At 39.6% G+C, this 27,251-nt stretch overlaps 2 protein-coding genes across 5 annotated transcripts in view; both read right to left on the bottom strand.

Moving 5' to 3' along the window:
- Positions 1–211: 211 nt before the first annotated feature.
- On the bottom strand, positions 212–9,388 carry LOC135783594 (uncharacterized). 4 transcript variants are annotated; one of them, XM_065294340.1, is made up of 9 exons: positions 9,183–9,388; positions 8,388–8,570; positions 7,461–7,577; positions 7,298–7,354; positions 6,543–6,680; positions 4,181–4,231; positions 3,469–3,582; positions 811–864; positions 212–717 (listed from the first exon to the last, which is right to left on the bottom strand). In XM_065294340.1, the coding sequence occupies exons 2-9, from the start codon at positions 8,481–8,483 to the stop codon at positions 550–552; spliced, it is 795 nt and encodes a 264-aa protein (XP_065150412.1). In that variant the 5' UTR covers positions 8,484–8,570; positions 9,183–9,388; the 3' UTR covers positions 212–549. The 4 variants fall into 4 exon arrangements, with proteins under 4 accessions (XP_065150412.1, XP_065150406.1, XP_065150418.1 ...); XM_065294334.1 differs by having other exon boundaries at positions 8,388–8,515; positions 9,183–9,385; XM_065294346.1 differs by lacking the exon at positions 4,181–4,231 and having other exon boundaries at positions 8,388–8,515; positions 9,183–9,386.
- Positions 9,389–10,289: 901 nt separating this feature from the next.
- Positions 10,290–27,251, bottom strand: part of sema4ab (sema domain, immunoglobulin domain (Ig), transmembrane domain (TM) and short cytoplasmic domain, (semaphorin) 4Ab) — a 110,508-nt gene continuing 93,546 nt past the window's right edge. The window contains exons 7-15 of the mRNA XM_065293818.2: positions 26,294–26,416; positions 25,865–25,992; positions 25,579–25,760; positions 25,343–25,487; positions 24,688–24,877; positions 13,409–13,524; positions 12,585–12,745; positions 12,192–12,283; positions 10,290–11,569 (exon numbers count right to left, since the gene is read on the bottom strand). Of these exons, the coding sequence (XP_065149890.1) occupies positions 11,238–11,569; positions 12,192–12,283; positions 12,585–12,745; positions 13,409–13,524; positions 24,688–24,877; positions 25,343–25,487; positions 25,579–25,760; positions 25,865–25,992; positions 26,294–26,416 (1,469 nt within the window). The 3' untranslated portion in view covers positions 10,290–11,237. The remainder of the gene's footprint in view (positions 11,570–12,191; positions 12,284–12,584; positions 12,746–13,408; positions 13,525–24,687; positions 24,878–25,342; positions 25,488–25,578; positions 25,761–25,864; positions 25,993–26,293; positions 26,417–27,251) is intronic.

Here is a 27,251-nt window from a genome sequence, read left to right as displayed (position 1 = left end):
TGGTAACAGACATGACAGTTGATAGCCGAATATGATTAAGTGATTTGGGATTTCCTAACTAGAGATGAGATAAGATTTGTTGAAATAAGATGAGAATCCTAAATCAATTTAAGATTTGCTTTTGTAATATGAATTTGTGAAAAATCTTAACTTAACACATCATATCTTAAGTTAAGACCTAAGATAGAAAGTTTCTGTAATACGCCCCCTGATCACAATATCTTGCATTAAGCGAATTCCTTATGAATGCGTGCATGTTTTTCATTCTTAAAGCAGGCTGTGTGGGATAATAATTACACCAGTGATCTCTCTGTATGTGCACCATACAATAATTCAATTCTACAGGACCTAACAGCGACTGCACTGCATTACCAGGTTTCTGTAACTGTATCACGGGAGATAACTACATTAGATCAACACTGCAGCCTTTCAAAGTTGAACAAACAATAATAAATGCAATGACATCACCCCATCTTAAAAAGCCCGGTCGATTGATTCATACACCATTGGAATACAAAAGCTCATGCCAGATCTCCACATTTCCATCAGTTAGTCTGTTAAAGAGTCAATGGGGGCAACCTGAGGTTCAGTAGGAGGGCTGCGGTCCTCTGCTGGCTCAAATTTGGGTTCAGCGTGACGTACTGGCATTGACACTGGCACGGGCATTGATGCTGCCATTGCCGCTGGTACTGGCTCCACCTCTGACTCAACCTCCACCTATAAGATTTAATATAAATATAAAACATATAAAGGATACTATAAATGATGCGCCATTAAAACCAGCATATAGTGAGCTTGGCATTGTTATACCTGAGGTCTGATAGGAGTTGCAGATGGGGCTGGACGCTGTCTAAAGCTAGGCAGCTGTTAAAACAAACAGATTCAATTTACATTCCTCATATAAAACATGTAAAATATTCACTGAGATAATTTCAAGAAACAAATCTCAAAGAACAAATAAAGAGCTCAGATGCATACGCCGCAAAATGCCACCTTCATCAAAAAATAAAGTGATGATATTGACAGAATGCTCTCAGCACATATTATACGCGCAGTTTTTCAAATCCACCTAATCCCGGTGTCAGGCTATTCAAAAACACTGGTTTGTAAACACCACAATGATTTTCGATAACGTGCGACGGCATGTGTACACCTGTACGTCAAGGTGCAAGAATTTTTTTACCCAGTTAAAGGAGGTTTATAGAATATATTAGGAAATTGAACAAATTTGTGAGCCTGTTACCTTTATTTAGAAAGGACAGTGAAGAGTGACTGGAGACTTTTTTTGCATGCACTTGAGTGTTTTGTAGCTAAAGACTGGCAAATTTATTAAATACCAATGAAATGACTAAAGTGACATTTGTGAAAATAAGTAGGGATGCACCGATAGGATTTTTTTGGGCCGATACTGATTTAAACAGACAACTTCTGGCCAATACCGATACCCATATTAAACACTTGTATACAATACTATACAGTTGGTCTATTAGCTAGTTTATTTCTGCATCAAATTATTTTTACTGAACGTGGATTGGATCTAATTAAAGGACAAGTTCGGTATTTTAGACTTAAAGCCCTGTGTGTCAGATTGTTTATGGTCAAATAGAAGGGTTTTGACTGAAATTTCGACATTTTCGGGTGCCCTGAGAATTTTCGCGTGTTTGTGTTTCAGCTCAGACCTCTACAATGGGTTTAATGGTGCACTGGAACAGTCCTTCCTAAAATGCATTAAACTTTCGTTTACAAAGACGTGAAACTCACCGAGTGGTCAGGGGTGTACACTGGTATGCTCACACAAAAATCGCTCCAAAAGACGCATTCCAACAGGTTTTATCGTAGTTTTTACCAACTCCATTGACTGTATTAGACGTCCTGTGAGGTACGGTATTACTCCGCGCCGGGAACTTTGTTTCTATTCTTGCAATTGGCAAAGGCGGATTAGCGCCACCACCTGGGCTGGAGTGTCTATTATTCAAGCTCTAAGCGGAAGAATGTACAGGTGTGAGGCGTTTGGGGAAATAGGTCCACAAGTTAACAACGAATGCTAAAACAGCTGTTGGAAAGCATCTTTTGGAGCGATTTTTGTGTGAGCATATCAGTGAACACCCCTGACCAGAGTTTCACGTCTTTGTAAACGAAAGTTTAATGCATTTTAGGAAGGACTGTTCCAGTGCACCATTAAACCCATTGTAGAGGTCTGAGCTGAAACACAAACACGCGAAAATTCTCAGGGCACCCGAAAATGTCGAAATTTCAGTCAAAACCATTCTATGTCACTATAAACAATCTGAAAACAGGGCTTTAAGTCTAAAATACCGAACTTGTCCTTTAACATTCAACTGACCAACATAATAAGAGAGGCACAAATTAAGCTAAAACAAATATAAGAAGACAGCATGACAACCTTCAAAGGTGGTTTTTGATATTCAGCATTTATTTTATTAACAACATTAACTCATTTTTTTATATAATGGATTTCTTGATACAGTTAATTAATAAACAATCGGTATCTGCCTTTTTTGTGCTATTGTTGATTTGCCGATGGTTTCAAATTCATCAAAAACCGGCCGATAAATATCGGTGGCCGATACATCGGTGCATCACTAAAAATAAGGCATTGAAATTACTGACTAATAACCTTTTAATTGCCATTAAAGTGAAATGACTGAACCTAAACATAAAAGCCTGATAAAAAAAATTCCAGACGCACTAAGAGGGTTTTGCATCTGAGTTTTTCAAAAAGTACAAAGCTGTTCACATGATGAAGTATTTTAAAATGTAAAATACACTTTTAGTTTTTAGGGTAAAAAACTGACAGCTGTGGTTGCCAAAAAACAGTTTTTACTGTTTTTCATCACGATGACTTGTATTTTGAAACCATAATTTTAACAATATTTTACCATAACAGTAAATGTATGATCCAGTTGAAAATTATTGAGATTTTCACCAAACAATATATGGTAATTCATTAGTTTTAATCTGAAAAACTGCACATTTTACTTTATTTCACTGTAAAATGAAATGGAATATTTTGTTACATGTATTACTTTTTTCCATAAATGTCAAGGTTTTTTTATAGAGTAAGCCAATAAATTAGTGTTTACACTTAGTTTGAGTTTTTTACTTTACACTTATTCATTTGTTTTTTTCCACGGTAAAAAACTGTAAAATTCAATACAGTAAAATAATGGGCACAATAAATTACAGAAATTTTCAGTGATACAAAAATACACTTTTTTCTGTAATCTTGCATTTAAAAAAATTCCATTTAAATTGTAATCATTTTTTACAGTATTTAAACACTGTCAGACAAAATGGTCTAAATATTTTTTCTAGATTTTTTCTTTATACTACTTCCTCATAAATCTACAATGCTAATTGCATTAAACATCATCAAGGTCTCATAATTGTCATCATCTCTCCTACTGTTTTTGAGAAGGCTAGTATTTGTGCATGTGTTTAACTGACCTGCACACCACCTTTAGCCAGGGCACTGAGTCCAAACAAAATGATCACAATGCAGATCACCAACTCTACTACCATAAACAGCACCAAGGTGGCCAAGAAACCATCGATCAAAAGCTGAGGTCACCAAAAACAAACAGACAGAAAAAGCATTATGATTTTGAAAATCATCATCATAAACCCTGTCTAACCAGTACACAAACAATGCTTACATAACAATAACTATATTAGAAATCACAAACACATCATAAGCACATCAGTTAATTTGACTGAGTTAAAATATACAAAACAAACAAAAGATCAGACTTAAGCATCATCTGAACTCTCAAAGCTCAAAAGGTTTTGAATCTTCAAAGCGTTTTCAGACAACTGACCCAAAGTGCAAAACTGACAACACAACCTTGTCTTTTAGCGCATGCATTTACTCTAAAAACACAAAGCTTGTGATAAACCCTGATTTGTAGAGTGAGTTTAGGTAAACTGGGCCAATGTTTGACGATGAATGGACTGTCAAAATGCTGCCCAATTTACCAAAATTAACCCTGTTTTTTAAAACAAAAGACAAAACCTTCAATGAAAACATGCATTTTAAGAAACTCTCTGACTTCTAATTCATCTGTTTTTATGTATTTGTTTTGCTAAATGCATTATCAAAATATAATTAATAATAACAGTTCCTTGATAAACAAAAAGCATAAGGATAAGAATGACTTACTTTACAATTTTTCTCGACAGAATAAGTGCACTTCTTGAAACAATTTTGTTGCTTTGGAAAAGCAGACACAAAAGACAAAATGATGTTGAATTTAGCCAAAGACCTGCAAGCTTACTTGACAAATACAACTGTATGTCGATTTCAATTCAAATTTCTGCCCAGCACACCCAATAAGTCAGTCTAGTAAAACTGTTACAGTTTTTTGGGAGGTGGTTCCTTGACAAACTACAGTGCCCTTGAAAGGTTTTGGACTTTATGTTTCTGTAAAGTTCACCATATGACATTATGTAGTTGAACAGATTTCACTAAAGCAATAAAGGAACCAAAACATAAAAATTCGGTTATCATTTCTGTCAAACTCAAATTGAGATGTTGGGCAGAATGATGTGGTGTAAAAAATAAGCAGCTCAGCAGTTTAAACTTTAAAATTAAAAGTACAAAGCAGCAGCAAAAAAAAGGCTAATAAATCAGACATTAGGTATTGTAAAATTATTAATAAACTGTAATAAGTGTAACATCACAATAATTATTTGCTTTTTTAATAATTTGAAAAAGCATATAGTGTCAGTCCAAACACCTTAGAAGAGCACTGTTTTTGTTATTATGCCTTATTATGCTGTCAACATGCTTTTACGTGTTGTTATTTAATTTCTCGAGCATTGAAAAAGTCTGTACCAAGTGCAAAGGGTTAAAATCCTTAAGGTTGTTTCTGTATTGTGTTATTTGTAAATTTACTTACATTTCATAAACAAATTAATTACTATTATACATAAATAGATAAAGAAAAATATATACATGTGATCAGGGTGGATGAGAAAACATTAAGATCGAAGAGTGTTAAGAATTATTGTCCCTAAAGGTTTCATTCCCAAAAAATGACTGAAAATTAAGCATGACACCACTTACATCGCATACATCACTTTGGTTAAAAGTTTCTGCCAAATGTATAAAGGTAAACATGTCTAGACGTGTTCAAATAAATAAAAACTTTCATAAAAACTGAATTATATCAACAAATTTGATCAATCATCCAGCTAAAATTATCATTTTTATTTTATATATCTATGCATTAATGAACACCGAACTACTACAATATTCACATCAAATATCCTGTAATATGATCTAACAAAAATATCTCACAAAACAACAACCTTTTTTCACAAATGATAAAAGCTTTGCCCTTTGTAAATGAAAAGCCTTTGGCAGCTGTAGTCATAACACAATAAAGGTTCAAACTTAAATTAATGATGCTCTTCATTTATTCTTTAAACATCTCCAGTTCAGGTGAACAGCTTTCAACACGACCCCTCACAAAACATTACCTAAAGTACTGTATATGATGAGCCTGACAGACAACATTAGTTTATTCTGTTAGTAGTATATGATTGATGATGTTATGTTTTGCACTTTGGTACAGTACTTTGAAAAGGCATCAAGGAAACTGATTGAGGAAAAAACTGTAACCTGTTTATCACATCACCCATACAATGACTCTTTTATACTGAGACCAATTAACTAATTAATGTATTAAAGATGACATACTGAACCTTTCAGAGACAGCAAATGTTTAAGGGTTGAGCCATAGCAGCATCATTTTCTTCATATCAAAAATCTCAAAATTAAGTACTTCATTTGATTGATTTTCAAATCATTTCTTGTCATTTAACCTTACAGGTATTGTCCCGAATATAAGACGACAATTTTTTCATGGAAATGCCTATTAATAAACTATGTTGTATTATATACGATCTCTAAATTAATACATGCAAAAAATGCAGTAGGTGGCGCCAAATACATGTAAACAAGTTCACCTGGACTGAAGCAACATGATTAACTACTGTTAATAAAATATTAATAGGCTACGTGTTTTTTCACCCTCCAGATGGACAACCAAGGCCAACTCTTCTTAAATTCAGATGGACTGCAGGTTATACATGGTATGTCATATGAAAAGTATTAAAACAATGTGGAGAACTGGTCCCCTTTGAAAAAAGATACACTTTGAAATGGTTGGGTGGGGTGTCGTTTTAAATTCTGGACAATATGGTAATATGCAAAATAGACATAAATAAAAATTTTTTACACAAATTCTTTAACTGAAGTGAATACCATTTAAAGTTTTATTTAGGCTCATTTTAGGCTCAAATATAAGACATTTTTTATTTTTATTTATAATGACAAACACTATTAATAATATTAAAATAACTGAATATGTTGGTTTGCTGGATCTCAGAAGGATATCTCTCACACACTTCCACATGCATTCATTATCTATTAGCTCCTTCTGCAGAAATGCAAGAATTCAGTTTGCTCATAACTCAACCACATCATCAATTCATTGACAGAGTAGCAGTAATCTCACCACAGCAAAATACTCCAGTCTCCTGCAGTGTTCACAATGGTAAGTGTCCTGACGGTAAGGCAGATGACGTGACAGCAGGCCGAGGATGGCAGTGGAAAATGCAGCACTAACCAGGTGAGCAACCAGTGTTGCCTTAATCTTTACACAATTATAGAGAGAAACATAACACAGAGTATTTTGAGTTTTGACTTATACGACTATACGACTTTAGTGCTTAAGAGTGCAAGTATCGGAATTCATCAAAACATTTACCGGTACGTTTGAACACCTATTCACGTTTTTGAACACCTATTTGTTTTAAAGGGGCTTTTTTAAGATCTAAAATAATACCCAAAGTACGTATGTGAAGTTTTAGCTCAAAATACCCGACAGATAATGTATTATAACATGTTAAAATTGCCAATTTTGTAGGTGTAAGCAAAAATTTGAGGTTTTTAGGTGTGTTCTTTGAAATGCAACTGAGTTGATCTCTGCACTAAATGGCAGTGCCGTGGTTGGATAGTGCTGATTAAGGGGCGGTATTATCCCCTTCTGACATCACAAGGGGAGCCAAATTTCAGTGACCTAATTTTTCTAGGTTGATAGAAGCACTGGGGACCCAATTATTTCATAATATGTCCGCTTTAATGATATTAAAATGGATGTCATATAAACTATAAAATTACATAGGGAAATGGGAATTATGTAGTAAGAAATAAATGCTCAAACAAGTCAAAAAATTTAATATATTTTGCAAACCTTTCAATAATACTTACCCAAAACAGAGATGGAAATCTCCCAGCATGGATTATAATTGATCCAGATGCCAGAAACTGATGAAAAACAAAAACCATTCTCAGTAGCACCTTGCTAATATTGTTCTAGAAAATATTTAAAAACTCTTTAAAGAGTGAATCTCATAAATCACAATCATCTTACCTGAATAACAATCACCACCACCACAACAACATCCGGAGAAAAGTGAATCTCAGCATAGATCTGAAGAATGGTGACGCACAGACACAGGCACAAGACGGCAATGATAATCTGAATGGACTGAATATAAAAAAGCAAAAGTCAATGAATCAATATGCTAACATACCTTTAAAACGTGTGCAACAGAAATCCATTTGTCTGAATTTAAAAAAGACTTGAAGATTCAGCGTTTATTATATATCTACTTTGCAGTATTCTTTAAAATGCTGGGTTATATTCAACCCAGTTTTGGGTCAAAAAGGGACACACCCAACCCTTTAGCAATGATTTGAAACAACCCAGCATCGATTAAAGGGGACATTTCACAAGACCTTTTAAAGATGTTAAATAAATCTTTGGTGTCCCCAGAGTACGTATGTGAAGTTCAAGCTCAAAATACCATATAAATAATTTATCATAGCATGTTAAAATTGACACTTTGTAGGTGTGAGCAAAAATGGGTGTGTCCTTTTAAATGGAAATGAGCTGAACTCTGCACTAATTGGCAGTGCTGTGGTTGGATATTGCCAATTAAGGGGCGGTATTATCCCCTTCTGACATCACACGGGGAGCCAGATTTCAATGACCTATTTTTTTACATGGTTGAAGAGAATGGTTTACCCAAACTAAGTTACTGGGTTGATCTTTAACACATTTTCTAGGTTGATAGAAGCACTTGGGACCCAATTATAGCACTTAAACATGGAAAAAGTCAGATTTTCATGATATGTCCCCCCTTTAAACTACAGCCTAACGGATATGGGTTTGTCCCTTTTTGACCCAATGCTGGTTTAAAAATGACCCAGCATTTTTTCTGTGTATTTGTGGTACATTCACACTTGTTATGCATTTGGTGTCGTCTTTTTTGAGGTGTTAAAAATTGACACTCACCCCTAGTGCTTTTGGTTCCACATTTTGAAAGGCTTTCACCTGGTTCGGGTTGAGATTTCCTACAGGCCGGACGGGGCCCTGACTCTCTATGCCCATGCTGATGTCAGTCAGTTTGAAGCAGGTTTAGGCTAACATCAGAATTCAGAGATATGATATCAAATATGCAGTGTCAGAATATCTGAACTAAACAGGGAAGAGATGAGACTGAATACAGATTGAAACAGTAGATGGTAAAATGATGAGCTAATGGAAAAAGCATGACGCAGCATTAAACCCTACTAAGTGTGACACTTAAACACCCTGTACACTCCTAAAAATAAAGCTTACAAATAATTTAAAATCTTTGAAATAACAGTTGCATTTACTGTTTTCTATCACCATTGTGGCATCACATAATTCGCATATTTCAAAACAATTTAAACACGTAATTGTGCACATACGGTCCAAATATTGTCTTTACATCACATATTGCACGGTCGTTCAGAATGATATGTGGCCTCGTATATAAGACAGGACAAACAGCCAAAAATAGACCAATGCCAAAAACGTGCAGCATTCCGCACACTTCACATCCGCAGTGTTCCGCACTATGACACCACCGCATGTAACTTTATTTCTGAATGATAACTGCGACATGAATAAGTTTAATGGGTCGGCTAATAATAAGTCAGTCTAATGCGGTTTTCGAATGTAACCTTGAGACATGTTAAATGTGGGCCGTGCACATGCATGTCCTGTCCCAAACAGAGATTTATGCAAACGCATGTAGGCTACTGTATGTGTGATGTCTCTTACCTTTCCTCCGCTCGAAAAAAACCCCGCGTTGTCTTATCCCTTTCTCTTTAAAGGCGAGGGCGTAGCATTCAGTTATTTCACATCTGATGCGGTTTAAGGTATAGAAGTAGTTAACTGAAAGACTGTGTGAGTCACGTGCAGCTTCAGTACCGCAGTGAGATGCTCTGCAGTAGATGGAGTGAGGCGGCTGATCAATGGGCGCTGCCCCCGCCTCAAATAATAGGCAGTTTTAATAAGTTAAACATAAGTAAATTATATAGTGCTAAATATTTTTTAAATAAAAAGATTTATACACACTATAAGACCATATTCGCCTGGTAGTTATCATGTTAGCATCTACCAATAATTATTGTTAGCATTTATTAAACATATAATTACAACAATTGTATTTGTTTATTTATTTATTTGTGCGAGAATACATCTACGTGCCGGACAAAAGAATGTCGTCTTTGGTAAACAAACTTTTGGCAGAAAGTTGTGGGCCATGGACCCTCCTTACACTTTTGTTGATATTAGGTCTCCTCACGCAGCGCCGAAAGAACTGACCGGCGGGTGACATCAAAGTACCGCGAGAGCGATTCGAAAGCGGACTCCTACGTATAATTTCTCGAATCGTTCTCGCGGTGCTTTGACGTCATCCGCGAACATGCTTTAACCTCAAGTGATTAGCAAAACAAATCCATTATTCGGTTATATTGACAAACGGTAGAAAATACTGGAGTTTTCCTTAATATTCACTATGGTACTGTTCTAAAACACTTTAGCATCTAGGAATTGTACAACAGTTTATATCCTACTACACTATTTTCAATTGGTCTGGCACCCACTGTTAATAAACACACATTAAATTTAAATTCAGTTTTTAGTGTAGCCATTACATGTTTTGACAGTTGAATCTTTTCTATGTAACAATTTATATTAAGCCCTGTTGATTTTCAGGTTGTTGCACATTATCAAGAGAAATAAATTCATCTAAATGAGCCTCTAAAGCCTATAGGATGACAATTTTTTTGTGCATTACCCACAGTGAAAAATTAAACAATGTAAACCAAATAAAGGGGCACGCTTATCTGTTCATGCCTACTAAACTCAGTATCGGAGTATCGTCTTGGATTTGCGTCCTTTGGTGCCCCCTAGCGGCAATAACTACAAACTTCTCATTGAACAAACATAACTTTTAAGAAAACTTGTTTCAGTAAAACTTATTAAATCCACATCTTTTATTTTTAAAACATTTTTAAGCATGTAAGCTTATTATAAAAATAAACAAAATATAAAAAAAACAGTGGTTCACATATTAACGAGTTATTCGCTAAAAAAGTGAAATTATTCTCTGAACCATTAAAACAGACATTTTCTCCATTTGTTTTTACAAAACTCAAATTTGGAAATATCACAATTGAAATTCTCCAGTACCATTCCATTACACATTCACAAGCTGTTGAAGAAAAAAATCCACACGACTGAATTCATTCAGAACCCACTATAGGAGAATTGATTGCAATCAACCCTAATAACAGCAAAGTGGCCTCTTTATCAGGTCCACAGTACCAAAACAATACTTTTGAGTTTTTTTTATATTGGTATATTTATATTTAAGTATAAACAATATAAAACATTTCAACAAAACCAACAGTACCCATACATATACAAACACAAAATCTACAGCAATTAAATAAAATCTTTTTTTTAAACCTTAATTTTTTTGGTACAAATAAGATAAAATGCAATACATTAAAAGTCAAGCAAATGTATCTTTCAAAATTTGGGATTTAAAAAGAAATACAGAACAAAGTGACTAAGAAAGTTTTATGTGCGATAGCAACTAGAGTAACAGAAACTTTTCAATGTGCCATTTGAACAAGTGGTTTGGTTACATGGCTCAACTTTTTACACAGCAGAAGCCGCATTATGGCTCAGAAAAGAAAGAATAGTTTAAAATGTTAGGAAGTGAGGGTGTAGTGACATCAGTCAGCCCTCAGAAGGGTGTTTTGGGTAAGTGGCCGTTGGATCAATTCAACATGTTGTTACCAAGTGTGATGGGTGATTTACTGCTCAATCATCCTTCTCCGATACACACCAGCAATCGTTTCTGCTTCTGGTAAGCACCGGCGTATCCTTTTGTGCGACAGTAGGCTTCAGTAGGTGTTTTTGTTTAACATCATAGATGACCAGAGTTTGGATGTAGCCGTTTTCCTCAGCCTTGCACTGGTAATGACCCAAGGTGGATGGGGTTGCGACAAAACTGAGGCGGCCGTTGTCTAGCTGAATGTAGATTTTGGGCGACAGCTGACTGTTCAGGCGCTCCCAATAGCGCTTGGCTAGTTGTGATGCTTCTGGGCATTGCAGGTGTACCACCTCATTCAGAGGCACAGACAGGACCTCACCTGAAGGACACACAGCTGAGGAGGTCAGGGGTTGAAGGTCAACATATGACGGCAACATAGACAAATAGGCAGTCTTACACTCGATGACATTTTTCATTAATAAAGTACAAAACGGAGGTTTAAAATGGAGGAGCTCAGATGCAATAGCCATTAAACACCACCTCTGTCAAAAAGTAGATAATGATATCAACTGAATACCATTTGGCACATATTATTGCCATTACGAAATGTGAAATGTCACATAATTTTTTTAGCAAAGTCCTCTAAGTACATGGAAATTGAATTGGATGAATGACGGTACGCAAAACGACCGTGGATCACATTCAAACTTGGGTCCTTCATGAGTACTTGGACCTAAAAACAACCCGAATGTGGCAATGAAATGATCACAGCGCACCCTAGTGTGTGGTTTCCTTATTTTTACATTCTGACTTCCATCATTTCCAATATTTCTGCTTGTATCTTTAGCGATTTTGCAACTGTTTACTTTTTGTTGTCCAAAGAAGTGGATTTGCTTTTAGAAGTGGATATGTTGTGCTAAAAAACTAGCATGCACTTAAAAGTTTTGCTGCGAAAAACATCTTAACATATGGGAAACAACATTTACATCAGTTTTACTCACTTGAGGGGGATCCGGGCAGACCAGACTGTTCAGAGCTGGGTGTAGCAGATTTACACTGCTCTGATACATTACCCCCATCTACATCCTGAACACTGGAAAGAACAGAAGGAGACGATAAAAGTGACAAAATCCAGAGCGATCTACAGTTCTTTTAAGTTTACATTTTTACAGTTTTCATGAGAGGATCAAACCAATAATCCAGCATTACTGAAGCTAACTACAGACTGCTTTGACTCTGAATTAAATATGAACAGTACTGTTGTCCAAAAATAGTCTAGTTTGACTTTCATCACACTGTCATTTCCCAAAACACATCTTGAACTAAGTGTTATGGATGCACCTAGTTATAGGTCTGAATTAAATGGGCTGTGATGCCATAGTAATGAGACTTACACAGACTGTTGATTGGTTGCATCTGTGCAGACTTTCATTACAGGGTCCCACCCACAGAAGGGGTCTCTGGCTAAAATACATTCAGCACAACTCCAGTAGTATGAACAGTTGGACACAGGTACTGACACCACCCCTTCTGCATAGCCTATCAACACTGCCCCCTGCAGGACAGAAGAACAGTTAACCGTTTCACAGACTTACCATACTGACATGACACATGAAGTGGGCATTTGTGAAACTTATGATATAATATGATATAAGAATCTTGACATATATTGTTGAATGTCTGATTATCATGCCAAGAAAAACAACACTATTGGGTAATAATAATGACATTGGACACATTATGGTATAGAAATAATATTACGTTTGCACACCAAGGGCCAAATTGAACTCGACTGACAACTTTACGTCCTGAATGTAGTTGCTCTGCGCATCCTCAACAAGCATGTATATGAAGAAAAGCACAGAAAAGGCAGAGCGATTTGAAAGCAGAGCCCTTTTGATTTCTCCAATCACTCTCGTGGTACTTTGATGTCACCTACCTGTCGATTTTTGCGGATTTTGAAGCATGAAGTCAGACAAACCTAATGTCTGGGAAACAGTTTGGATGTGGGCGAAACGTGCGTCTACAAACCCCACGCCTCTACACACCACGCGTATACTGCCCCACACTCACAAAATAAAAGTCTTTGGATTTACATGATTTAGACAAGTCATCCCACCAATGTCAGAAAATACGGATCGGTGGAGCAGTTTGATGGGTCTGATCAGTGATTTTCCTGCGAGTACAGCTATGTATTGATATCTGAAGTGACATGTACCCGTGAGATTGACAGCAGGAGATTTGTCACTGGCTGAGGTTGATTGTACACTTGGATCTCCTCGATGATATGTGCACCTTTCTCCAGGATCACAGCTTTGTGCAGGTACCCTGACTCTACAAAGGGGACAAGGGGAGGCAATGTTAAGATGGTACTGTTTCTTACTTTGGCAACCATATAAAGTCGCAAACACCAATGCTCCAAAAGTATCAAAAGGTTTAATTATTAAAAACTATTGCATAGCATGTAGGTAACATTTTGAGCACGCAGGCTCTTCATCAGACCAATTAACAACACTGATATGCCAATATTTATAGACCTACCTCCAAGTAATCAAATGTCACATGATCGTACAATCTAAAGCTATGCAAATGCACAAATACAAATCTAAATAGATTTAATCAGTAACAAAAATTTAAATTAATGCTTGCGTACATAAATACTGATGGCCACAAACCATATAAAGGTACATAACTATAAAGTCTAAACGATTAAAGTCTAGCGTATCTAATGTTTAAATCCAATAGACTTCACGCTGTAAAAGCAATTTATTAAAGGGCACATGGCTCAGTCGTATTTTATTGTTTTATACTGTTGTCTAAGGTCTACTTATGACGTTCACGTGGTTTTTACATCCAAAAACATCAAACGCAATAAGTAATCTGCTAATTTGTACCCTGGTTTTGAGGCTGTCTTGAGAAATGCTCGGTTTTGATGTGCCAGCCGCATTGACGACTTGGAAGTAAACGCCAACTACTTTGATTAGTTAACAGTTTTCTGTAGTCAAACTAGCTTTCAATACTCACTTAATCTCATGTGTAATCAGAGTTTACTGTTAAGTGAGTGTCTTGCGAGTATTTTGGTAACGTGAGCGTCTATTTTATCATAAACCCTTTCCAGGCGTGTGCAACAGGCACATACTTTGGCAATGCGCATGATTTACATGGTTCACATGACACAATGAACACATATTTTGGACTCACAAGTAACACACATGACACCCCGAACACATATTTTGAACTCATGAGCAACACGACACTCCAAACACATATTTTCAATTTGTGCCCCTCGGAAGAGAAGTCACCGCCAGCCACAGATAGTACTAAAGTGTTTTACTCACAAAAGTTTGCTGCACCATTCAGGGGTGCATTTCCCAAAAGCATTGTTGCTAACCTGTTAGCATCTTAGTTAGTTGAATTTGACACTTACATTGATTTGCAAAAAAATTTCGTAATTTGAGACAAAGTATTTTTCAATGTGAGAAAGTCAGTTCACAGCAGACTCACTCATTACTCTCCGGAGCTTCTATGTCTGACACAACCTTAGAGTCATGGGTTAGTGACTCTGGTAGAGGACTATAATAGTGAACAGCATCGGTCTGGTTTTAGAGGTAAATCTCTAATCCCTTTAAAAAAAGAAATGCTTCTTTGACAGATGCACAATTATCTGAATTGGACTCACTTCAAAAATACTCACTGAATCACTTTACACCAATGTTCCATTTCAGGGAGGGCTAGGGGCAATACATTTTTTTTCCTGATCAACGTCCTCGTCAGGTTCCAAGTACTGCATGTTTGAGTGATCTGGCAAAATTGGTACTTTCACATAATTATTTTCTGTTTGGGTCAGATTACTATTTGCTTAGGGTCAGCATGGGTTCTAAGATGGCACCAAAGTTCGTATCTTTATTTTTTGGGTTGTTTGAACATCAGTTTGTGTTAAATTCTGGGACTAATGATTTGCTTAGACACATTTTTCCATGGAATACATTGGTGATGTTTTCTTAACATGGAGTGGCACTTGTAGTATTTGTATCTACAATGCACATACGATGATAATTTCAGACCCCTCCATGATTTCTAAGTGGGAGAACTTGCAAAATAGCAGGGTGTTCAAATACTTATTTTCCTGACTGTATGATCGAATTTTAGATAGAATTTGAACTTGTTTTTCTTTGCAGTAATGTGGAAAACTCCCTGCTGGACTAATGAGCTGACGTCACTCCTTAAACTCACGCACTTGTGCACATGCGCAATTTCGCCATTTTAGTTTATAGTTCGCTGCAGACACGATTACAGCTGCTCCTGAGTTGCATGTTATTTGTATACTTTTCTGTTGTGTTGCCGTGTGCGTTATTGAGAACGTAAGTGCACAATATTATGTTTATGATGGTACTGCATGTGTCTTTATTTGTTTAGTTAACATAATAGTGTTTCTCTTAATTATAGTTCAGCATGCTCACGTCTTCTGTTATAATAAAAACTTGCTGTTAATATATAATTTAGAAACAATAGTTAATTCCTTGATTTATGCATGTTAGTAACATGTTGTTCATTTGTTATTTATAATCCTGTTTAGGATTAGTTTAGTTCTGCACTCGCAATGGTATTTGCTTATTTAAATGTTGAAGCGCGTTTCATTGTGCCGTTCGCGCCACTAGTCTGTCACGTGACTGTTGCACCTGCATATTGACGATATGTTAATTTGTGGTCTTAGACTGACATCTAGTGGCCAATAGATATAACTGCATTCCTTAACTACATTGGATTATAGTTATTTCCATTACTACTCCGTATTGTTTGTTGTTGTATAGCAGTTATTTATTGCATATAATTATTATACTTCAGAGTGAGTAGTTACTTATTAATCTTTAGTCTGTATATATGTGTATTTGTTGTGTACAGGTTATATTTACATATTCTGTATTTCTTTATTTACAGAAAACCACACACACATACTAACACAAAGCACTGTATTTGCCTGCTTGGGATGTCAATAAATCTGTTGAATAAAACCAAGGTTGCAGCGACTCTCTTACCGGAGTACATAGCCAGCTTGGGTAGCGCCAGCGAATAACGCACACGTTCTTCACAAGTGGTCCTTCGAGCCGGATATTCCCCCTGCTACCCCCTCACTGCGCTATGGCAACCTCCAAGGATGACAACAGAGAGACAGATGTCCGAACTCGTCCCAGCAGAGTCAGGCAGCCTCCAGGGTATCTCGCAGACTATGAGCTCGGTCATTCAGCCAAACAGCTTCCATCCGAGGGATCCCTCCATCAGGCTAATGAGCGTTGTGATCAAACCCAGGCTGACCTCATCATGCCTGACCAAAACCTGCATAAGCTTCGCGAGGAGGAACGATGGCAACGTCTTGAAGCGCGTTATAAGGACATGAGTAAAAGGCTGGAAAAGCTGCAGATTACGATGGATAGTACTAAACGTATTCCTTACCCTCAAAGTTGCCCAGCTTATCCTACACATTATCACCAGCATCCACAACATTACTGCAGTCTGCCTCAGCTAGAGTTAGGCAGCCCTGTTCACAGTCCCTTGGGGCATACTACCTCAGGTGTCACGTCCAGGCAAACGGTAGCTACGGATTATGCAGTACCTGTTCAGAACACACCTCTGGCTTCTCCTCATCTTGGTCAGGATACTGCTCTGCATCAACGGTCTGTGCCACAGTCTGCTCTACATCAGGCTTCGCTTGCCCAGCCCGACATGCATCAGGCTCATCCTCAGTCTCCTCATCCACCGCCAATACAGTACCAGTCTTACTCGCTGCCTTCTCCTCATCTTGGTCAGGATACTGCTATGCATCACCGGTCTGTGCCACAGTCTGCTCTACATCAGGCTTCGCCTGCCCAGCCCGTCATGCATCAGGCTCATCCTCCGTCTCCTCGTCCGTCGCCGCTACAGTACCAATCTTGCTGTCCATATCCTCCTTATTCAGCTGGGTTGTATTATCCACAGCATGTGCCACCTCCACCAGGGCAACCATTACCGATGCAGCCAGCTGCGCATTATGCACCGTCCATGCCATTGGCAGACCTTACAGTCCCAGGCATCTTGGAAATGGCCATCGCTTCTTCATTTGGTATCCCTAAGCCTAAACTGACTCCATTCAGTACTGGTAAGGAGAGTGACTTCATAATGATGAAGAAAGGACTGGACAGCGTGCTTGGTCCACACAAGCATCTATCAGAGGATTATAAGTACCAGGTGCTTCTAGAACTCCTTAAACTACCAAATGCCTATCAGGTGGCGAAGAGGTATGTGAATGATCCAACTCCAAACACTAGCGCCATCCACGCCCTAGAACAGCGTTATGGCCAGCCACGGCAGCTTGTTCAAGGAGAGCTGAAGGCCATTCTCAACTCTCCCCCTATCAAGCCAGGTGATGCACAAGCCTTTGAGGATTTCTCAGCAGCTGTTAGTACCTTGGTGGGCCTGGTAGGCACTATGGATGGCCCCTCCAGAGCTGAGCTGAGATGTGGCTCTCACGTAGACACTCTGCTTAGTAAGCTGCCTGCCAACTACAGAGACGGCTTTGCTGAGTACTGCATATCTCAAGGCATCATCCGCAGTGGCACTGATAATACATACACGCTCCCTGACTTTGCTCTGTGGTTGGAAAGGAAAGCCCAAGCCATACAGGTATCAAGGAGAGTTACTGAAGCATCCAGGATGGAACCTGCCCAGATAGAGCGTAAAGGCAGGGCAACAAAGCCCCAGAAGTCTAAGTCTGCTAATGTCTACATCACCAACCGACAGGTGACTTCGGAGACCCCTCACAGCCCTGACACATCCAGCACTTATCACAAGCCAGGTCAGTCCTCTACTAAGAAGCGAGAGCGCTTTAAGCCGTACTGCCCCTACTGTTCTAATCAGGAACATTACCTCAGCGCCTGTGCTGAGTTCGCTAAGCTCAACACAATTGAGAAGGCTAACTGGATAAAGGAAAAGAAAAAATGCTGGAGATGTGGACGTGGACACAAACCAGAGACATGTACCTTAAAGAAGACATGCTCTACATGTAATGATCAACACCTCATTGTCCTACACGAGGTTGCACTCCAAGCCAATCAGAGCGTCCTCACAGTTAGCACTACCTCTAGTATGGTGTATGTGGGCCAGGCTAGCCACTCCAGTCGTGTCCTTTTGAAAGTAGTCCCTGTTCAGCTTCACAATGGAGGCAGGACTCTGGATACACATGCCGTATTGGATGACGGCTCTGAACGAACCATCATCCTTCCAGCTGCTGCCAAACATCTTGGTCTCTACAAGGAGGACAAAGTCTTGCCCCTTAGGACCATTCGCCAGGATGTTGTGGAACTTAAAGGTGCATCTGTATCATTTGAAGTGTCGTCTCAGACCAACAAACAGGTGAAATACCAAATACATCATGCCTTTACCGCAGATGAGCTGAGTCTTGCTGATCAGTCATGTCCAGTGGAGTCCCTAAAGAAGAGGTATGACCATCTGCGTGGAGTGCCAATACGTGGATTCAATAGAGTACAGCCCATGCTTCTCATTGGTTCCGACCATCCTCATTTGATCACTCCAGTATGTCCAGTACAGAAGGGACCTCCAGGTGGCCCAGTGGCTATATCTACACTGTTAGGCTGGGCTATTCAGGGACCGACCAACTTCCTACAGAACCCCACCAGAGAAGCCTCCTGTCTACACACAGCATTCCTGTCTTCTGCTCAAGACCTGCATCAGCATGTTGAAAGGCTTTGGCAAATCGACATGTTGCCATACAGATCTGAAAAGGAAGCTGTGCATTCTAAGCAAGACCAGGTAGCTATCAGCACACTGGAGAAACAAACTATTCGAGTCACAGTAGATGGAGTAGCACGCTACGCCCCTTCTACGTAAAGCAGCGTCACCCAGGCTACATGCTCCTCCAGCTGCAGTAATGCCCCTTTTAAGAGCTACTGAGCGGCGCTTGGTCGGCAGACCAGATCTAGCCGAGGTCTACAAGGAGGAAATACACAAGTTGGTGAAGGCTGGGTACGTTGTGAAGATCAGTAGTGATGAGGCAAGTCAATCCAATGAATCGTGGTATATTCCTCACTAGGGATGGGAATTGATAAGAATTTAACGATTCCGATTCCATTATCGATGTTGCTTATCAATCCGATTCCTTATTGATTCTCTTATCGATTCTCATTGGGTGAGGGAATAAGTACAAATTTGTATGTTTGTATTAACTCGCTTTAATATCTGTTCAGAAGACACAGAACAGAGTATACACAAATTATGTCTAGCAACCTCATGAACAAACTTAAAAGTAGGTGAGCTACTTCTTAAAGTAAAGTCCAGGGACCTATAGTCTAGGGCAGTGTTTCTCAACCAGTAAATGTGATAGGAATTAATAAAACAGAACTAGACTGACGTAAAACCTGCAACTTTTGGTCATGCATGCATTTGTTATTTTCTTTTAAAGACATGATGCTGGAAAAAATACAGCAAATAAACCTACCGAAATGCAGAGGCATCTACTGTTGCAAACGGATGCAAACCCTTTACCACAAACTTAGTCACTGCTCGGCAGAGGGGGACACTACTTGAGTATTTTAGTTTCATTTTCCAAGCATCTGTGCTTTATCAGAGTGTTGTCTCGTAAAAAAATTACTTTACTTTACTAACAAATGTTCACTACATTCTAAAGCATAGAATCATACTGTGTATTTATATTGCATATTAAAATTGATTTAATACATAATTACATAAAAATTGTGTACTTTTACTTTTCTTGAGTAAAAGTACTTTTTACTTAAGTAAAAGTAAAAAACATTACTAGATTTTTAATGAACTTAAATATTAAATATAAACCAAAAACTTGAAATTATGAAATGTAGTGGAGTTACAATTATGATAATATTTGAAATGTATGTTTTCAAAAAAATACAAAAACACTGATAAAATACAAATACTTGAAAATGTACTTTTAAATAGAAATACTTAAGTAGTGTCCGCCTCTACTGCTCGGTGAAATGTGTTTATCCTCGCCTCGGTCATTTTATTCCTCCCTGCCTTTGTAAACGGAGTAGCTAGAGGTCCACGAGAGATACTTTCTGCAATCTCTCTGAGCCAGTGTGAGAGCCAGCCAGACTCTGGCCGTCAGCAATTTGATGGACAATGACACCGGATATTATCCGTATAGTAAAAGTTTACATAATGAAATGGCGCTCACATTAACATTAACACATTACCTTCAGATGGCGTCCCGTTAGCTATGCTGGTGCTTGACTCACTGGTGTTGTTGTGTATAGTGTATCAAACACGCGACAGTCCTGCAACGCGACCGTAAGTTACTGATTCAACTGTTTCAGTGTTTCGCGAAGCCTCGCTCTGCCCACCACAAAATATAACCAAACTTTGGATCGTTCTGCCTCGATGCAATGTTTGCTGCGTTCTAAACCAAAACAACACAGCGTGTGTGTGACGTCATTTGCAACGAGCGGAACCGATAAGCGGAATCGTTAAGCAGGCATGCTTACGATTCAATGGAATCGATTCACTGGGAACCGGTTCTTAAGTAGAACCGGTTCTCGATTCCCATCCCTATTCCTCACCACATTGTTCACCACAACGGAAAGGCCAGAGTGGTATTTAACTGCTCATTCAAATACCAGCAACTTGCTCTTAATGACACCCTGCTTCCTGGTCCTAACCTTGGTTCAACACTACTGGGTGTACTCCTCAGGTTCAGGGAGTATCCAGTCACCATAAGCGGGGGCATCCGTGGGATGTTCCACCAGATCAGGCTCCTTCGTGAAGATCAACCACTTCTCCGCTTCCTCTGGCGGGATATGGAGAGAGACCGTAACCCTGATATCTATGAATGGCGTGTCCTACCCTTTGGCACTACCTGCAGTCCATGCTGTGCCATATACGCACTGCAGCGGCACGTCAAGGACAACAGCTCCGGCAATCAAGAGGTACTGGACTCTGTCATCAACGCCTTTTATGTGGATAACTGCCTGCAGTCTCTTCGTACCCCATCACAAGCAAAACAGCTTATTGACAAGATGAGAGCCCTGCTCGCTGATGGTGGATTTGATATGAGACAATGGGCGAGTAATCAACCAGAGGTCATTGCTCATCTCCCCCCGAGGCACGATCAGAGGGCTACGAGCTGTGGCTGACTGCAGACAGAGCTGATCCCCAGGAGTCAACACTAGGTCTCCGGTGGCACTGCCCCTCTGACACCATCGGTTACAAGCACCGTCAAGCAGAAGCCATGGATCCCACATTGAGGAATGTATACAGAGTGTTAGCATCTCAATATGACCCACTTGGATACATTATTCCCTACACCACGCGGGCTAAGGTCTTGATCCAGGCTCTCTGGAGGAATGAGCAAGGCTGGGAGGAGCCTATCACAGGTGAACTCCTTTCTGTATGGCAGTCATGGGAGAACGAATTGTCTCATCTCCATAAAATTAACATGCCTCGGTGCTACATGCCAAGCGGCTTTGATCTATATCACTCTCCTGTGGACTTGCATATCTTCTGTGTCGCCTCGGAGAAGGCGTATGGATCTGTCGCCTATCTGCGTGCCGAAGGTGATGAAGGACACATTCATGTTTCATTCGTTATGTCCAGATCTCGTGTTGCTCCAGGGAGACAGCTCTCCATGCCCCGCTTGGAGCTCAGTGCTGCACTTACTGGAGCTCAACTGGCAAAACTGCTGCATACTGAGCTCACCATACCTATTAGGCAGACGACAATGTGGTCAGACTCTACGACTGTACTCAGCTGGATCCAGTCTGACTCGTCTCAGTATAAGGTGTTTGTTGGGACACGTATAGGTGAAATACAGGAGCTCACAGATGCTACAAGCTGGAGGTACGTCTCATCTGAGCATAACCCGGCGGATGACATCACACGGGGAAAGTCATTATATCACCTGACACAACCTACCCGCTGGAAGAATGGACCAGCTTTCCTGTATGATCACCCTGCTCAATGGCCAGCTATCCACACAGTAAAATCAGAAGAGGTAGGTGAGCTCAAGAAATTCACTTTCTGTGGTCAGCTGACTGTCCCTGATGCATCTACCCGACCCATCACAGTACAACACCTGGTCTGACCTACTTCAGGCTACTTACCAGTCCCTTCATGGGGCGGCAGCACTCCCTATGTCTGCTTCAGACCGACTGGACACGGAGGTAGTCCTTCTTAGGCGAGCGCAGAGTGAAAGCTTCCCTGAGGAAATGAACACACTGCAGCATTCTCACCCTATCCGGCCTACCCAGTCGTCTCAGTCCACTTTCCCCAGAGTCTGCCAGACTCTAGGCCTTATCCGAGTTGGGGGTCGTCTCCGTAAAGCAGAGGATTTGCCTGAGGACTCAGTTCATCCTATTGTTCTTGCGCCTGATCACCCCATTACACAGCTGTTGGTAAGAGACTATGATGAACATTTACTCCATGCAGGCCCTGAGCGAATCTTCGCAGAGATCAGAAGGACCTATTGGATCCTTAGAGGGAGACAAGCCATTAAGAAACACCAGCGACAGTGTGTGGAGTGTCGCAAATGGCGCAGTAAACCGGTGATCCCTAAAATGGCAGACCTCCCAGCCGCTCGACTCCGACTCAATAAGCCCCCAGGCATTTGAGGCTCTCGAACCATCGCTCAAGGAAGAGTTAGCAACACAGTGCATCACCTTCAGATTTAACCCGCCTCTGGCTCCACACTTTGGTGGAACATGGGAGAGGGAAATCAAATCTGTGAAGGCATCTCTCCAAACCATCCTGAAGGACCAGGCCATCCCCGAGGAGGTTCTACTTACCGTCTCCATTGAAATTGAGGGAATTCTCAATTCCAAGCCGTTAGGATATGCTTCGTCGGATCTTGCCGACCCTGATCCGGTGACCCCTAATCTTCTGCTCATTGGGGGCGGGATGCTTCGCTGCCTCAAGCTGTGTACGGTTCCAGTGATCTGTTAGGACGCCGCCGTTGGCTACACAGTCAGGTACTTGCCGACCATTTCTGGGGTCAGTTCACCCACAAGTACCTCCCTGGGCTCCAATCACGTCAAAAGTGGCGGAACTCAACATCAGACCTAGCTGTAGATGCTGTCGTCATGGTGGTTGATTCACAGCTCCCGAGAGCGCTATGGCCGGTCGGACGCATCACACGGATCATTCACAGCGATGATGGCAAGGTTCGCACTGCAGAGATCGACATCAAGGGGAAACTTTACACACGTCCTGTCGCCAAACTGATAGAGCTCCCGAGGATGCCTGACAACGAAGATACTAGCTCTTCCTAGCCCAGCAGTGACTTTACTGTTACTGCATATTCGTCCCACGAATCCGGGGGTGGCGGTGGAAAACTCCCTGCTGGACTAATGAGCTGACGTCACTCCTTAAACTCACGCACTTGTGCACATGCGCAATTTCGCCATTTTACTTTATAGTTCGCTGCAGACACGATTACAGTTGCTCCTGAGTTGCATGTTATTTGTATACTTTGATCAGTCATGTCCAGTGGAGTCCCTAAAGAAGAGGTATGACCATCTGCGTGGAGTGCCAATACGTGGATTCAATAGAATACTGTTGTGTTGCCGTGTGCGTTATTGAGAACGTAAGTGCACAATATTATGTTTATGATGGTACTGCATGTGTCTTTATTTGTTTAGTTAACATAATAGTGTTTCTCTTAATTATAGTTCAGCATGCTCACGTCTTCTGTAATAATAATAACTTGCTGTTAATATATAATTTAGAAACAATAGTTAATTCCTTGATTTATGCATGTTAGTAACATGTTGTACATTTGTTATTTATAATCCTGTTTAGGATTAGTTTAGTTTTGCACTCGCAATGGTATTTGCTTATTTAAATGTTGAAGCGCGTTTCATTGTGCCGTTCGCGCCACTAGTCTGTCACGTGACTGTTGCACCTGCAATTGACGATATGTTAATTTGTGGTCTTAGACTGACATCTAGTGGCCAATAGATATAACTGCATTCCTTAACTACATTGGATTATAGTTATTTCCATTACTACTCCGTATTGTTTGTTGTTGTATAGCAGTTATTTATTGCATATAATTATTATACTTCAGAGTGAGTAGTTACTTATTAATCTTTAGTCTGTATATATGTGTATTTGTTATGTACAGGTTATATTTACATATTCTGTATTTCTTTATTTACAGAAAACCACACACACACACACACATACTAACACAAAGCACTGTATTTGCCTGCTTGGGATGTCAATAAATCTGTTGAATAAAACCAAGGTTGCAGCGACTCTCTTACCGGAGTACATAGCCAGCTTGGGTAGCGCCAGCGAATAACGCACACGTTCTTCACAAGTAAGCCTATTCAAAATCGAAATCTTTTTTATTTTGTTATTTTTTTCTATTTCAATTTTCTGTTAATAAATGCTAATAAAAAGTATTCAGTATTAAAACTACAAACTCTTCAAGCGTCAACTCTTCTTCTTTGCTGACCATGACGTATCAATATTTACCCGTTAGCAGATAAAGTACAGTGTACACTTTGCCGCGAGCTCCACGGACTCTCTGAGCTGCAATGTTTCGGTAGCTCTGATCAGGTGACACCAAAGTCAGGCCTTGATTGGCCGGCAGAACACTTTCATCAGCCAGGAAGTTCTCCTTTACAAAGTGCAGTGTGTCTTTTGATGCGTTGTGAAGGCCACACTGTAAATATAACAAGAGATTTGAATAGCTTCACTGGAGTTATGTAACCCAACCTTACAAACTGTTAAGAAAAAGCAAAACTGGAAGCTTTTCTATGCATATTTTGGGAGGACTACTTCTGGAAAGTGATTTGATTGGTTGAAAAGATTAAGAGGTTTTGTATTGGAAGTCTCATTGGTGGGAGTTGAGGAGATTCCCCATTATATATGTATAGCGCTTTGAGGTCTGCAGAAAAAGCGCTATATAAATGTAATGAATAAAAAAAATATAAGTGGACCTAAGCTTATACTGCTTTTTGCAATTTGATTAGTGCAAGATACTGCTATTAGATATGCCTCAGCACTGGATATTTTTGCTTAATTTAGGTTCAAAATTTTTTGTGTAAAATAGACAAATCATGTGATGATAAAAATCAGACCAAATGTTTCAAAAAATCTTTCACTTTCAAGCCACAATGACACCGACCTCTCCAGGGTTCGCAATTTTCTCTTGTACCCGTGTGGTCCACTTCTGAGCATCCCGGTTCAAGCGCTTGTAATTTCCAGCGAACACCTCCTTGATGTTTTTGAGCGTAAAAGCACATATCGCAGAGCGACCCGCATTCGATCGCCTGCCCGACACCAAAACAGATAAACAAGATTTAAACATCTTTTAAACCATCTACACAACTTTCATGCTGAAAATAACTTCTCTCTACTTACCACTGAGAACTGAAAATGCCAAAGAAAAGTGTTTCATCGTCAGAGGCGCCCTCTGGTGCTGGGACACTGACTATATCCTGCAGAACGTTGTACGGCAGCTCTTGGGCAGCTTGACAACGTAGCTGAGCCTTGGCAAAGGTGGTCCAGCGTCTTTGGAGAGTTCGCTGTCCACCCACATCGCTCTTAATGTACAATAACACCTCAGAATCAGAGTTTGATGAATCTCCAGTGATATATGCATCACATACAAGAAACTCAAGTGCTGAAATCAACAAGCAATACTTACAGTGCAAACCTGCGCAATGCGAGGCACTGTAAACTTGTCAATGAAATCGTACTCATTTCCAGTTTCGCTAAAGAAGAAATAGACCTTCTCCTCACTAGGAATATAAGTGGAGCTGATGAATGTAGGATCTGGAAAATGATTACAGTGATAGTTATGATACAGTGAATCTCTCATTACAGCAAAAAATAGCTTGAAGTAAAAGCAGGAATTAAAAAGTCTGAGCCCCATATATGGTAAATATAACGACAACAGAAACAACTAGACGGTCAGTCCCGTGGGTTTAAGGTTCACTATATCAGAATGGGTTTCCATCTCCAATTATTCACATTTACACTTTTTCGTTTCTTATGCAAAACTTACAATCATTGTGATGAAAACCCAGCTATTGAAGAGTAAATACTACATTAATACTGTTAAAGGATTTCTTGCCTTCCAGCCACCCAGGCGTATCATCTAGTTTCAGATCAACATGGCTTCCTTCACTCAAGTGTCGTGAGATGACCGGTCGATTGCCCATGTAATCTGCCACAGTTCCTGTATACAGTTCCCCATCTGAAATATACCAAGAAAATATTATGGTAAGATTAATCATGTAAAAATAAAACAGCAACAATTTTTACTAGCATTTATAATTTCAGTACCAATTGAAACCCATTACTTAATGTTTAGGCTCATTGATAAGACAGCTTTAGTCATACTGTGACCTTGAACACGACAAAATATAATGAATTAAAAATCTTTTTTGCTCTGTAGCACCAGGAATTATGTGTGGTATTAGCCAAACAAAAATGTTTAGCATTTTTTAAATATAAGGATAATATTTTGAGTCATTTACTTACACATGCTGGCATAAACTGGTCTAATTTTATGTTCCCTATCAAAAGCTTCTCTCGATGTTGCACTGCTAAGTGCTATGGTGAAACGTCTTTATTTGTTGACCCGCTGAATATAGTGTGTAAACACGTCAATGGAATTGACCCGAAGGTATATAGCCTCGGTTGATGACGACATCAAAGTGCACCCGATGCGAGGCTATAAAATAGATGAGCACCAGCTGTGTCATCAGGTCTTTTGGTTTTCAGACCAACTACTGAATGTGTGTGTGCTACACTGAAATACAAATCTCTCTCTTATCTTTTGAACTTCACTTGAGATCTTTGTTAGGAGTTAGATTCCAACAACATAGAGTGCAGATTTTCTCTCTTTCCGATTTTTAAAGAGTTTAAGTTAAAAGGAAAATATGAGTAAGAAGAGCCACGAGCAGTCAGTGTAATGCTGCGTCTACCGCGCCTAGTTTGCCGCTTGAACAGTTGAATTGCATTCGTCAAGAGCGAAGTAGACACGCGGAAAAAGCTAGCATTTGACGTGTGTCAGAGGCAAAATCCGC

This window comes from Paramisgurnus dabryanus, chromosome 19, assembly GCF_030506205.2.
Source record: "Paramisgurnus dabryanus chromosome 19, PD_genome_1.1, whole genome shotgun sequence".
NCBI classification, from domain to species: Eukaryota; Metazoa; Chordata; class Actinopteri; order Cypriniformes; family Cobitidae; genus Paramisgurnus; species Paramisgurnus dabryanus.
This window is presented reverse-complemented; position numbering and strand designations above follow the sequence as displayed.

Coding starts and splice junctions, on each gene's coding strand:
- LOC135783594 (XM_065294340.1), bottom strand. CDS start 8,483: ATGGGCATAGAGAGTCAGGGCCCCGTCCGGCCTGTAGGAAATCTCAAC. Junction 865..3,468: donor TGGCTAAAGGTGGTGTGCAG/GTCAGTTAAACA, acceptor TTGTTTTAACAG/CTGCCTAGCTTTAGACAGCG. Junction 718..810: donor CAACTCCTATCAGACCTCAG/GTATAACAATGC, acceptor TAAATCTTATAG/GTGGAGGTTGAGTCAGAGGT.